Source organism: Entelurus aequoreus, linkage group LG09, assembly GCF_033978785.1.
Source record: "Entelurus aequoreus isolate RoL-2023_Sb linkage group LG09, RoL_Eaeq_v1.1, whole genome shotgun sequence".
NCBI classification, from domain to species: Eukaryota; Metazoa; Chordata; class Actinopteri; order Syngnathiformes; family Syngnathidae; genus Entelurus; species Entelurus aequoreus.
In genome coordinates this window covers 17,824,818-17,839,386 of record NC_084739.1, presented here as the reverse complement: position 1 = coordinate 17,839,386, position 14,569 = coordinate 17,824,818, and the positions used below count along the sequence as shown (strand labels likewise).

The following is a 14,569-nucleotide window of genomic DNA, read 5'->3' as shown; positions in this document are numbered from 1 at the left end:
TGTGTGTGTGTGTGTGTGTGTGTGTGTGTGTGTGTGTGTGTGTGTAATATATATATAAACAGTACAGGCCAAAAGTTTGGACACACCTTCTCATTTCAATGCGTTTTCTTTATTTGCATGACTATTTACATTTTAGATAGTCACTGAAGGCATCAAAACTATGACACCTGTAAAGTGAAAACCATTTAAGGTGACTACCTCTTGAAGCTCATCGAGAGAATGCCAAGAGTGTGCAAAGCAGTAATCAGAGCAACGGGTGGCTATTTTGAAGAAACAAGAATATAAAACATGTTTTCAGTTATTCAGTTACTTTTTTCGTTAAGTACATAACTCCCCATGTGTTCATTCATAGTTTTGATGCCTTCAGTGACAATGTACAATGTAAATAGTCATGAAAATAAAGAAAACGGATTGAATGAGAAGGTGTGTCCAAACTTTTGGCCTGTACTGTGTATATACGTGTATATATACTGTGTATATATATATATATATATATACACACTACTGTTCAAAAGTTTGGGGTCACCCAAACAATTTTGTGGAATAGCCTTCATTTCTAAGAACAAGAATAGACTGTCGAGTTTCAGATGAAAGTTCTATTTTTCTGGCCATTTTGAGCGTTTAATTGACCCCACAAATGTGATGCTCCAGAAACTCAATCTGCTTAAAGGAAGGTCAGTTTTGTAGCTTCTGTAACGAGCTAAACTGTTTTCAGATGTGTGAACATGATTGCACAAGGGTTTTCTAATCATCAATTAGCCTTCTGAGCCAATGAGCAAACACATTGTACCATTAGAACACTGGAGTGATAGTTGCTGGAAATGGGCCTCTATACACCTATGTAGATATTGCACCAAAAACCAGACATTTGCAGCTAGAATAGTCATTTACCACATTAGCAATGTATAGGGTGTATTTCTTTAAAGTTAAGACTAGTTTAAAGTTATCTTCATTGAAAAGTACAGTGCTTTTCCTTCAAAAATAAGGACATTTCAATGTGACCCCAAACTTTTGAACGGTAGTGTATATATATATGTATATATATATATATATATATATATATATATGTATATATATATATATATATATATATATATATATATATATATATATATATATATATATATATATATATATATATGTGTGTGTGTATATATGTATATATATATATATATATATATATATATATATATATATATATATATATATATATATATTCATACATATATGAATGTGTATGTATAAATATGTATGTGTTTGTGTGTATGTGTAAATATGTATGTGTGTGTGTGTATGCATGTGTTTGTACATATATATATGTATGTATAAAGTATATGCATGTAGGTATTTGTATGTGTGCATGTACATATAAATATATGTATGTATATATCAATATATACACATATATGTATGTATAAATATATACACATATATGTATGTATAAATATATACATATACATTTGCATATTATATATATGTTTAATCCCGGACAGATATAAAAGTGTAAATGGATGTAAATGTTTCAGAATTGCAAAACGGAACAGTAAGGTGCTGGAAGGAAAGAGTCTCAATGAAGTTGTAATGTGGCATTCACCGTGATGACCCTTGGCCTTCGTGTGATGCGTTGTAGAGCCATATGGCCGTGGGAACGAAGTACAAGATGTTTGACTCCAGAGCATTTGCAATACGATGTACATAATTTAAACAGTATTAGTTCGAATTCGGCATTAAATGCCAGAGCTGTTTTGTAATGTTTATTCGTACATTGGAATTGTCAAATCAGGTTGTGCAAAATTTTCCGACGGCCCCTGAACGCAGCACACGTAACTCTGTACAGTAAAAAAAGCTTGTAAATCCTGTGGGTGGCGGCCAGTGCGGCGCGGTGGGCAGTTTCAAGTTTGGCTATTTATAAAGAACAGAACCTTTTGATTCGGCTCACCATAACGAGCGCCTTAACGGCTCTTTACTTTTTTTGTTGCTTAGGTTACTCCGTTACAAATAATATTACACGCACATAACTATGGATTGTTTAGCTGATTATATAACGTGGCTATATTAAATCCCACTAGACTAGACAGAACACTAAAATTACAGTGTGAACAAAGAATGACAGCACGACATTCTTAACCATGAACGACAGCTAAAATAACTTCGAACATGAAACTTGAACGACTTTTCTAATGACTGACGACACTACACAATGACCAATCAAATGCAGCTTGAGCACTCTGATCGTTGGCTTTAAAGACCCGTTTAAAAATATCGTTTCGTTCTTGAACGACACATCACTACACCAGTGGACACGGGGGATGGGCCGTTAAGTGAATACAAGTAGCGCTCGACTGTCGGAGATAGAGGTAATTTTCGTGGTATTTTTTCCAACTTGACATTCATTCGTTAGTTTTCCCCGTGTTCACGCACACAAGGGCAGCCTCTTTGGACCGCTTGTTTGGCGCTAACTGGCCATTGAGGTAGCGCGGATAGCTAAAGCCGCCCCCGGTAGTGAACGTTAGCTAGCTGGCTAACTGTAGCTAAAATGCCGTCGTCTGTGAGCATTAACTCCTAAAGTTTAGAGTTTGGGACGAATGAGAGTTTTTTTTATGTGATAATGTCATAATTAGTTGTTGCTTAGTAGAATGTATTTGCTAATGTAAAAATTTGTATTAATTGACACATTTTACTCTTACGATTGAGCAATATTTCCCTTGTGTAGTGTATACTGTACGTGTTGCAATCAAGCTACTATTAACAATGCACATCCAATTTAATATATATTTTTTCATTGGTTTTAATTGACAGGCAGTAGGAAAGCTTCACGGCATTTAGTGGTTCGATAAAAAAATAATTTCACTATGTTCATTTTGTGGTGGGTATGATGTGTGTGCCCTGCAGGGGCGAGCCAGTGAGAATGGCGATACCGCATGTAGGGGCTGTGTTTGCAGCCATAGCAGGAGTGATGGCCATCCTGTTACACTCATCCATTCACAAAATAGAGGAAGGACACCTTGCTGTTTACTACAGGTAAATGCTCACCTTGACATGCTGAGTTTATGTTAACTCACATTCTGCAGCCAAAGTTGCCAGTTCACTTTCTGGGCTCCAGGCCATCTTTCATTATCCAACCCTCCTGATGTGTAATCAGCGGATCATCAGATGTTAGGAAATATTTCCATAACTTTTTTTTTTTTTTTTTTTTTTTTAAATGTCTTTTCAGAGGTGGGGCTTTGCTGACAGGCCCTAATGGTCCTGGATATCATATTATGCTGCCTTTCATCACAACCTTCAGATCAGTGCAGGTAATCTCCAGTAGCATTCTGCCTTCTCTGCCTTTTGACACAAACAAGAGGAAGTAAGAGTCGACTTGTTTCAACACACGCACACACAAAACAACAGGAACCTCACCTAATCACCATTTGTCCATATTTAGCTGTAACAGCCTCAGTTTACATGTTGGAGTCTGTCAAGGTCTTGTTTTGTAAATAATCAGAGGTGGGTAGAGTAGCCAGAAATTGTACTCAAGTAAGAGTACTGTTACTTTAGAGATTTATTACTCAAGTAAAAGTAAGGAGTAGTCACCCAAATATTTGCTTGAGTAAAAGTAAAAAGTATGTTGTGAAAAAACTACTCAAGTACTGAGTAACTGATGAGTAACCTGTTCGTTTAATGATGACGGCAACAAATAATGCACAAAAACATAAAAATAGCAATGAGCAAATTCAGAGCCAGGAATATCTCTTAAGCAACTAAAACAATAATATATATTCAATAATAATACTTTAAAATAAAAAAAATTAAGGCAAATTGAGCCACAATAACTTAACATCACCATAGGCTCAGTAGGCATTCATTGATTGATTGATTGAAACTTGTATTAGTAGATTGCACAGTACAGTACATATTCCGTACAAATGACCACTAAATGGTAACACCCCAATAAGTTTTTCAACAATCAATTACTTAATAAATGACCAAGTCGAGGTGATCTACCTCATATATACATATACATACACACACACACATATCATATATATATATATATATATATATATATATATATATGTGTGTGTGTGTGGGAAAAAATCACAAGACTATTTCATCTCATCTTTTCCCACACATACATATTACGCTCTACCACGGTATCGAGCACTATTTTTTGGATAATCTAATTAAGACATATATATATATATATATATATATATATATATAATTTATATTTATTTATTTTGCCGTTTTTGTTCACATGTTTTAATGAATATACATGCATGTTTAACATATATATTCCTTTCTTTCATGAAGACAAGAATATAAGTTGGTGTATTACCTGATTCTGATGACTTGCATTGATTGGAATCAGACAGTAGTGCTGATAACGTCCACGTTTTCAAATGGAGGAGAAAAAAAGTTCCTCCTTTCTGTCTAATGCCACATGAAAGTGGTTGGTTTTTGGCATCTTATTTGTCCAGCTTCCATATTCGTTTTTATACACTTTACAAGAAATACATTGGCGGAAAACTCCGTAGCTTGCTAGCTTGTTTGCGCTGGCTTTCGGAGACTCTTATTTTGTTAGCGCAGGCGCGATGGAGCAGCACTTTTATTGTGAAGACAGGAACTGTGCCACAGGTCAGTCTTTAGGCTTTTGAGAGAGGTACGGTTGAAATAAAAAAAGTGTATTTTTTTCCTTCACACTTTTGATTGATTGAAACTTTTATTAGTAGATTGCACAGTACAGTACATATTCCGTACAATTGACCACTAAATGGTAACACCCCAATATGTTTTTCAACTTGTTTAAGCCGGGGTCCACGTGTGACGGTCATGTGACCGCCTGGCTCTGTTTGATTGGTCCAACGTCACCAGTGACTGCATCTGATTGGTGAAACTGAGTCAAACGTCACCAGTGACTGCATCTGATTGGTGAAACGGAGTCAAACGTCACCAGTGTCTGCATCTGATTGGTGAAACGGAGTCAAACGTCACCAGTGACTGTATTTGATTGGATGAAACGCAGGCATGCGTAGATCCTATTTTGAAGGTCTGTCTGACAGACCAAAACAAACAAAGCGTGCATTAACAGATCGATAAAAATCAGTAGCGAGTAGCGAGCTGAATGTAGATGAATGGGGCGGAGTAAAAGTAGCGTTTCTTCTCTATAAATATATTCAAGTAAAAGTATGTTGCATTAAAACTACTCTTAGAAGTACAATTTATCCCAAAAGTTACTCAAGTAGATGTAACGGAGTAAATGTAGCGCATTACTACCCACCTCTGTAAATAATGCTGTAATTTTTTTGTGTTTCAGACTACACTCCAGACCGATGAGATCAAGAATGTACCTTGTGGAACAAGGTACTAGAATATAATTAGGTGTAATGTCAAATATTTGCTTTACAAAGGAGTAGATTTAAAAGATAAATTATGATACTTTTGAAGAGGGTGTGATCTGCTTTTATTTGCAATCTGGGAATGCCTCTACAAACAAACTTCTTGCAGTCATATGCAGAAAGTGAAGTGGCAGAAAAGGGATGGATGGATGGGTTATAAAAGGGACTGCGGAGAAAAATGTACCCAAAATTTACACAGAAGCAAATCCAATAAATATCTAGACCACAGGGAGGTGTTTTAAATGTAGATTAAATCATTCTAGGTCCCCTTTAATAGTCCTTTTTAGTAAAACAAAATAAATATACAACAGTTTATATAATATAACATTTAAAGTGTACCAAAAAAAAAACTAATTTGTCAATTGTTTTGTCTCCCTAATAGTGGTGGGGTGATGATCTACTTTGACCGAATAGAGGTTGTCAACATGCTTGTCACCTCAGCAGGTACATGTTAAAAACGATTTGCAACATTTCCTTTGTTTTTCAATTTGCATTAAGCTGTTGTGTCAACTGTCTGTGGTCACAATTGTCCTATTAATTCTCCTGTTGATGTTTTTTGTAGTGTTGGATATTGTGAGGAACTACACGGCCGACTACGACAAAACTCTAATTTTCAACAAGATTCACCACGAACTTAACCAGTTTTGCAGCGTGCACACCCTTCAGGAGGTCTACATAGAGCTGTTTGGTTAGTCGGATGCAACTGAACTAACTGATGCAGTGTGGACGATCAAGTGAAGTAGAATAATTAAGATGAAGTGTTTATATTTGTTCAGATATTATTGATGAGAACCTGAAGACTGCACTGCAGAAAGATCTTAATGCCATGGCCCCTGGACTTACCATACAGGTACTTTTTTAGTATAAATATGACTTGACTTGGGTGGTTTAGTCACACAGTTGCAACCATACTTTTAAAATATCAACTACTTTTTGTTGAAGTGTGTGGTAGTGGGATTACGCAAAAATACCAAGTGGAGTATAACGACCTAAATTTTGTAGCAAATCACTAAAAGGTCTTTTATAAAGACTGCCTGTTTGTAAAACAAAACAGTTGACCTGACTTCTGTCTGCCTTTGCCTTTTCATACAATTCCTAGAAAAAAGGGATTTTGTCCACTGCACTTTCAGACGGGGACAAACTACCGTATTTTTCGGATTATAAATCGCACCGGCCGAAAATGCATAATAAAGAAGGAAAAAAACATATATAAGTCGCACTAGAGTATAAGTCTCATTTTGGGGGGAAATGTATTTGATAAAATCCAGCACCAAGAATAGACATTTAAAATGAATAAAGAATAGTGAACAACAGGCTGAATAAGTGTTTGTTATATGACGCATAAATAACCAACTGAGAACGTGCCTGGTATGTTAACGTAACATATTATGGTAAGAGTCATTCAAATAACTATAACATATAGAACATGCTATACGTTTACCAAACAATCTGTCACTCCTAATCGCTAAATCCGATGAAATCTTTTTCCTTGGTGTCGCTTCTAAACAACTCTGCCAACTCCAAAGGTAGACAATGCGCCGCTTCCTCTTCCATCGGTATGCCGCTTACGTCAGAGTCATCGTCAGTTGCAGTTCCAATTATTCCGGCCTTTCTGAATCCGGACAGGATGGTGAATGAGATAAATAATATTATTTGATATTTTACGGTAATGTGTTAATAATTTCACACATAAATCGCTCCAGAGTATAAATCGCACCCCCGGCCAAACTATGAAAAAAAACTGCGATTTATAATCCGAAAAATACGGTATTAGATTCTGTTGTCTGGTGTGACATTTACAGTACTTGTCAGCGACAATTGCTTTCAACACAACAGTAGTGTTGGATGGTAAACTTAATACTCTTACACACAGGTGTTGTCCCACCTCTGATGCTATCTCAGAATGTAGAAAACTTTGCCAAACTTACTTTTAGAGAGAAAAAAAAGCATTTATTACAGACAAAGTGATTCGATTCCTGTCTTTGCATCTGTACCCAATCTTCATAAAAATTAAATGGTGTCTAACTGCACAACAGCCATTTGACATTGGATCAGTTTGATCTGTTTTTGCAAATATTTTAGTTTGTTCAGGGTTATTGATTATCTTACACTAGCTAATGTTTAGTCATTGTGCCTCATACTGTTCTTGAATGCTCAACGCACCGATCATTAAGTAACTGCTTTAAATCGCTATGACAGTGATGTTCAAACTGTGGTACTTCATGTGTACCCTTAGTGGTACGCAGGCTCTATCTATTGGTACGCCAAAGAATCACTTGAATAAAGTACAGTATTTTATTTTCCTTTATTCAAAACGTGTTACTGTTCAAACTGTGTGTAGTTACACTGGCCAAGAATGTGAACTATTTGTTAAATAAAACCTCTGCCTTGTTTTTAATGAATACTTAGGTCTACTATGCTACTGTATCTTAATGTTTGTCATTATGCTGGTACCTGGAGAGCCAGGTTTTTTCTGAGGTGGTACTTGGTGACAAAACTTTCAGAACCACTGAGTTATGGAATTGGAATAAGATGTGTTTTCATCCAGGCTGTCCGTGTTACCAAGCCAAAGATCCCAGAGTCTATCAGGCGGAACTTTGAACTTATGTGAGTTTGACTTGATGTTGCTGTGAACGTCATTTCTTTCCTATAACTAACTTGATTTTAAGGGAGTCCAACAGCAGGAAGACTAATATTTGTGGGAACCTTGTTTTCGTCTGTACAGGGAAGCCGAGAAGACCCGTCTGTTAATTACCGTTCAGACTCAGAAGGTGGTCGAAAAAGAGGCAGAGACTGAGAGGAAGAAGGCCATTATTGGTAAATGTGTTTTTACTATAGCCCAGTTAGCTTGTTTCATTTCCTCCAGTCTTCTCACCTCCAATTCTATCTGCTGCTGAACCTCATCTTTGTGTATGTGCAGAGGCTCAAAAGGTGGCTGAGGTTGCGGAGATCCATTTCAAGCAGAAAGTGATGGAGAAGGAGACGGAGAAGAAGATCTCCGAAATAGAGGGTCAGCCTTACTGCTTCTTCACTTGTCTCCTTGTCATCTGTGAGATGGATAATTTACAGCTTGTCATCCGTTTGTGCCTCATTCAGACTTTGCCTTTCTTGCAAGGGAGAAGGCCAAGGCAGATGCAGAGTTTTACACTGCTGCCAAATCAGCTGAAGCTAACCAGGTAAAATATGTTGACACATGTATAAACATGGCAGAGTAAGTCATGAAATATGTGTTTGGTAGATTGTCTTCGGTGTAACAATGCTTCTTGGCAATACCTTCAGTAGTATTGTCAACACTTCACAAGGCTGCCAAAATTACCCTTGAAGTACCAGTAGAATGGAAAAACAAGTTGTCTTTATGTGCTGAATTGTGTGTCATTGCAACACTAAATTGGCCCTAGTGTGTGAATGTGAGTGTGAATGTTGTCTATCTGTGCCCTGTGATGAGGTGGCGACTTGTCCAGGGTGTACCCCGCCTTCCGCCCGATTGTAGCTGAGATAGGCTCCAGCGCCCCCCGCGACCCCGAAGGGAATAAGCGGTAGAAAATGGATGGATGTATTCATTAAACCATATCCAATTGTATTTACAATCCACTAAGTATGAGAAAATACCGTCTAAACATAACAAAATGCCACAAATTCAGTCAGGCATTTTGAATATTTTGCTTCGAACGTCTTCGATTATTTCCGGGATTGACCTCACTGAAGTTACACTTCTGCACTCTGACCATATTATCAGATCAGTCATACTGGAAAAATTTTGAGAGAGATGTGCTGTCTCATTCACAATCCTTATATAAAACATGAACACATGTATTTCTTTTTGTTAATACATTCTAAGTAAAAAATAAATGAATACATAAAAAGTCTGCTAACAATGAAGTCAGTGGGGGCTCTCTATTCTGCCCACAAAACCCTCTAAATAACCATCCAAAACCTGCCAACAATACTCAATACATTTCCTGACCTGAATATTAACCAAATTGTAGCGATGTCGTTGTGAGCGCTAACTGGGGATGTCCGATATCGGACTGCTGATATTATTGGCCGATAAATGCTGTATAATGTAATATCGGAAATTATTGGTTTCAACCCCGCCGACATCAACCTCCTCATGCTCTCTCAGGGAGAGCATGTCTCAAATTCCAAGCTGCTGTTTTGAGGAATGTTAAAAATATATATATATGACAGTGCCATGTTGGCAATTTTTTCCATAACTTGAGTTGATTTATTTTGGAAAACCTTGTTACATTGTTTAATGCATCCAGTGGGGCATCACAACAAAATTAGGCATAATAATGTGTTAATTCCACGACTGTATCGGTTGTAAGGCTGCAGCTAACGATTCTTTTTCTATCGATTAATCTATAGATTATTTTTTCGATTAATCTATAGATTTTTTTTTTTTTTCGATAAATCTATAGATTATTTTTCCTTTTACCGATTACTTTTTTTATTTAAAATGAAGATGAAAAAATAAATGTAGGCCAGTTTTTTCAAAAGGCATGGCTTTTATTTACAAAAAAAAAAAGTATGGCCACTCAGTCAACATTGACAACAACATGACAAAATATTCTGTAACAATGTAAACATTTAAAACTTTTAACAAAATTAAAAGTATCTTATTTGCTTTTTAATGTGCAAATATAAAAGTAAACATTCAGTGCAAATCTTAATATTCTGCAATAGTATAAGCATTTCAAAAGTAAAAGTATTGCTTATTTTGCTTTAAAATGTGCAAAAATAAAGATAAACATCCAATACAAAAAAGTGCAAAACAAAATATTCTGTAACAACAGTGTAAACCTTTCAACAAAAGTAAAAGTATTGCTTATTTTGCTTTAAAATGTGCAAAAATAAAGATAAAAGTCCAGTACAAAAGTGCCAATTTAAATATTCTGGAGCACTGTAAACATTAAGTATTGCTTTTAAAATGTGCAAAATAAACATCCAGTCCAACACAATAACCAATTCTACTCATTCCAGTGAGTGACTAACCGTTGTAATGAAGAAAGGTTAGCATGTCTACATGCTCTGGGGTGAGGCTGGTTCTCTTCTTGTTTACAATATTCCCAGCAGCTGAAAATAGGCGCTGTCACGCCAAATTTCTTCCCCCCTACAAACCCCCCCCCCCCATTTACTTCCGGTCACGTCATCCCATAGCTTGTGTTTGTAAATTGTTTTTTTAATTTTAATTTTATTTTTTATAGTATAGCGAAAACGTCTGTATTAATCGGACACATTAACTTGAGGATATTCCTGACTGAATGCACATTTGACATATGCGGAAATTAATAACAATAAGTAAATGGGGGGGGGGGGGTTTGCGGGGGGAAGAAATTTGGCGTGACAGCGCTCAGAAGGGGTCGATGTGGCTGGAACTGAGAGGTAAGACTGATGATGATGATGATAGTATGATTAAAGTGAAAGTTAATTGTTCGTTTGTACATAGTATATGTAACTGTTAATGTTGTAAAAGGTATTTGCACAACTAATTAACGTAGTTACTTTTTTCTAAAGTAATCATTGTTGGCTTTCACAAAGTCTGCATGATTTGCATTGTTGTTGTTGATGATAATGAAGGGATCTGTGGCTCCTACCTCTGTCACGCAATGACGTGTCTGGCTAGCTCATCTCTCAAAATGGCTCGTGAATCTCTGAGATTGATACAATATTTATTTAGTCGCAAGCTTTGGAAGTCTTCGTGTCATACATCCGATATATATGACTATGGCTTTAATATAGAGGCAACTTGCTTTTCCACTTTACTGGTACTTTAAAGGGTTGGGTGTTTTATTTGAATTAAGCTTGATTTTTGAGTGGACAACCTATTCCTGCCAAAAGACAAAACTTAGTTGAAAAGTGTTGCTAGTATTGGTGCGCCAGAACTGCGCAGAGGAGAGTTGTAGTGATCGGGCCATAAAAGGTTTTTGAAGTGGTCAAAAAAGTCCCAGGAAAGAGTGGGAACCCTGATTGTGTTTTTCTCAACCATACAGTGAAAGTTAGCCTAACAATCGTGTGTGCTTCTCTGCAGCTGAAGTTAACCCCAGAGTACTTGGAGCTGATGAAGTTCCAGTCCATAGCAGCGAACAGTAAGATCTACTTTGGCCAAGACATCCCTAATATGTTTGTGGAGGGAAGCCTCCAAGCCGAAAACAAGCCATAGGAGGCGCACTTGCTAAAAGCTGCAAGTCAGACCCGCAGGTGTTCCTGTTTACAGTAGAACTGGAGCTGGCAGGTGGGCTTGAAGACTCAAGTCTTAAATTGCAAAGAGATTTACAATAATCTACAAACAGAAGTGACATTTCGGAAGACAATAAAAGGGAATGTTTTTTTTTGGTTTGTGGATATTATTTTGAATAAATGTCCAGTTGAGGCGGGAAGCTTTATTTTGTACTTTAAAAAAAATTACAAATTCATAGTGATTTAAAAAAAGCTTCCATCTACAAGGCGACAGCACAGCAAAGAAAATTTACATGCGCTTGCATCTGTTAAACTTTGCTTTTGGATTTGCGCTAACCACGTGGTATGCAAGGTGATTGTTGACATGGGAAGCTAATGAGTATCTGGACTGGAATGCAGCAAGTGACACTAATTACAAGCAGGAGGAGGATCTGTTTGTTTCTTTTACTTACACACACACACTGCTGGTTGGTCTATTTCGTTTGTGTTAAATGCCTTGTAACTTGTTTTTGTTTGTACGTCAAACAAGACACATTGCACTGTTCTCCTCCTGAACAATGATTACATTGTGCTGCTATAACAAAGCAGACTTTTTTCCCCCCGACCCTGAATTTTAAGTTGACTACTTTCCACTGGAAGAGGTTGTGACTTCCTGTCCTTGTTGGTCCGCTGCTTCGGGTTTTGAGCGTTTTACTTAGGCCTGATTCTGGTGATAAAAGTAGTGCCTGCAATTAGCTGCCACCTTTTACAGCTTTTTCACACGCGGTGGTTAACGGTTCATTCTCAGGAACTTTATCTGAAGAGACTGGTTGTCTTTAAAAAAAAAAGTCAGCCAGGACTTTTGGCTTAATTTGCTTCCTGCTGTTTATACTGGATCATAACGCCACCAGGACAGGTTTTCATTGTCAAAACTGGACATCCAATAGTTGTCCAGGTTGATATTTTTTGTGGGGAAAATTAAGTTACCAGTTATTGATAAACTGCACATACAGGCCTGCTAAGTTTCTCAGTTAACACAATGAATACTTGTATTGTTTCGCTATTTTTGCTAAGAACTTAACTTGCAAGCCAGGGCTACTATTACTTTTTTCTACATTTTTTTTTTTTTTTTTTTAATGATTTCAGGTTTGTCACACTGTCCTGCCTTACGGTAGACTGGAGTTAAAAGAAAGTACTTGTGTAAAGAGACAGTTTTGATGTTTACGTGACCTCTGAATGGCCGCACTCTTCCTCTGCTGTTTGCTGGTGGCAGGTTCAATTAACGATGCAAATGAGGGGTTTAAATCACTCAAAATTGAGTTATTTTTATTTTGTGGGAAAAAAAAGAAGTAATCTGTGAAATCTGAAATGTTCTTGTTTTAAGAGGTTTATATGCAAAATGTTTTGACAATGTTCTTAAATAAAGCCTATTTTGGTACCTATCCACATGTGTTGATTGAACTTAGTATTTTCTAATGTAACTCATCTTTTACACAAACTTAACAGGGATAGACTCCAGCCCACGCTAATTATTCAAACAATTTTACCAATTAAGCGATGATGCCACATTTTCTTTGGTATTCTTTTTTAAAAAAGGTCAAAGATGCAATGGTTATTTAAAAAAATATATATATACACTTTCATGAGTGATGCAATACAGTTTACTTTTGTTTGGTCTTGTGTGCTACTATTTATACATGCTTTATCAACTTCATCAACCAGATCAGATGCATCCAATGTAAGTATTTCCTACCTCAAGGCTGTCACTTTGTGGTCCCATTTTAGTTCATGCTAATCAAATTTGTGTGTGAATCTGTATACTGGGATTTTTCAACTACATTGTTTTTGGGCCACATTTCCAGAAAGCTAAGGGCCAGACTTCTTCCATTATGATGATGTAAGTAATTCAAAACCAGTGTCTTCTACAGTCAGTAAAATTTGATTTTGGTCTATTAATTTTTGTTAGTTACAGGAGCGCTGTGCTGTTTTTAAGGACCCGCTGCAAAACAGCTAGTCCATGATTATCTCTGACAGCATTGGTGTATTTATTTATGCGTCATATAACATACTTAATCAGCCTGTTGTTCACTATTCTTTATTTATTTTAAATTGCCTTTCAAATGTCTATTCTTGGTGTTGGGTTTTATCAAATAAATTTCCCCCAAAAATGCGACTTATACTCCAGTGCGACTTATATATGTTTTTTTCCTTCTTTATTATGCATTTTCGGCTGGTGCGACTTATAGTTCGAAAAATACGGTACTTTAGAAGGTTGGATGTTTTATTTGCATTAAGCTTGATTTTTGAGTGGACAACCTATTCCTGCCAAAAGACAAAACTAAGTTGAAAAGTGTTGCTAGTATTGGTGCGCTACAACTGCGTAGAGGAGAGTTGTAGTGATCGGGCCATTAAAGTATTTTGAAGTGGTCAAAAAAGTCCCAGGAAAGAGTGGGAACCCTGATTGTGTTTTTCTCAACCATAAGTTGAAAGTTAGCCTAACAATCGTGTGTGCTTCTCTGCAGCTGAAGTTAACCCCAGAGTACTTGGAGCTGATGAAGTTCCAGGCCATAGCAGCGAACAGTAAGATCTACTTTGGCCAAGACATCCCTAATATGTTTGTGGAGGGAAGCCTCCAAGCCGAAAACAAGCCATAGGAGGCGCACTTGCTAAAAGCTGCAAGTCAGACCCGCAGGTGTTCCTGTTTAAACTGTATACCTCTACGGTAAACTGATTACCGTAGAGCAGGGGTCACCAACGTGGTGCCCGCGGGCACCAGGTCGCCCGTAAGGACCAGATGAGTCGCCCGCGGGCCTGTTCTAAAACTTTCAATCAGTGCATCAACCCAAACAACCTCCCCCATGCACACTCATCCACACCCACTCACACAAAAGGGGTTATTTCTTTCTGCTACCAATATTCTGGTTCCCACAACATAGACAACACATCTGCAAGGGACACAGTCCCTGAAGCACACATGATTGTATAGGCTGCTGGTCCACTAACATTTTCATTAATTACTATTTTTTATG

The 14,569-nt window shown here is 37.1% G+C and overlaps 1 protein-coding gene across 2 annotated transcripts; it reads left to right on the top strand.

The window, feature by feature from the left end:
• Positions 1-2,200: 2,200 nt before the first annotated feature.
• erlin1 (ER lipid raft associated 1) lies at positions 2,201-12,983 on the top strand. Of its 2 annotated transcripts, none has more exons than XM_062058232.1 (12): positions 2,201-2,357; positions 2,893-3,021; positions 3,215-3,296; positions 5,300-5,346; positions 5,764-5,825; positions 5,944-6,069; positions 6,158-6,231; positions 7,930-7,988; positions 8,107-8,198; positions 8,302-8,391; positions 8,478-8,557; positions 11,413-12,983. In XM_062058232.1, the coding sequence occupies exons 2-12, from the start codon at positions 2,909-2,911 to the stop codon at positions 11,542-11,544; spliced, it is 957 nt and encodes a 318-aa protein (XP_061914216.1). In that variant the 5' UTR covers positions 2,201-2,357; positions 2,893-2,908; the 3' UTR covers positions 11,545-12,983. The 2 variants fall into 2 exon arrangements, with proteins under 2 accessions (XP_061914216.1, XP_061914217.1); XM_062058233.1 differs by having other exon boundaries at positions 2,345-2,471.
• The last annotated feature ends 1,586 nt before the right edge of the window (positions 12,984-14,569 follow it).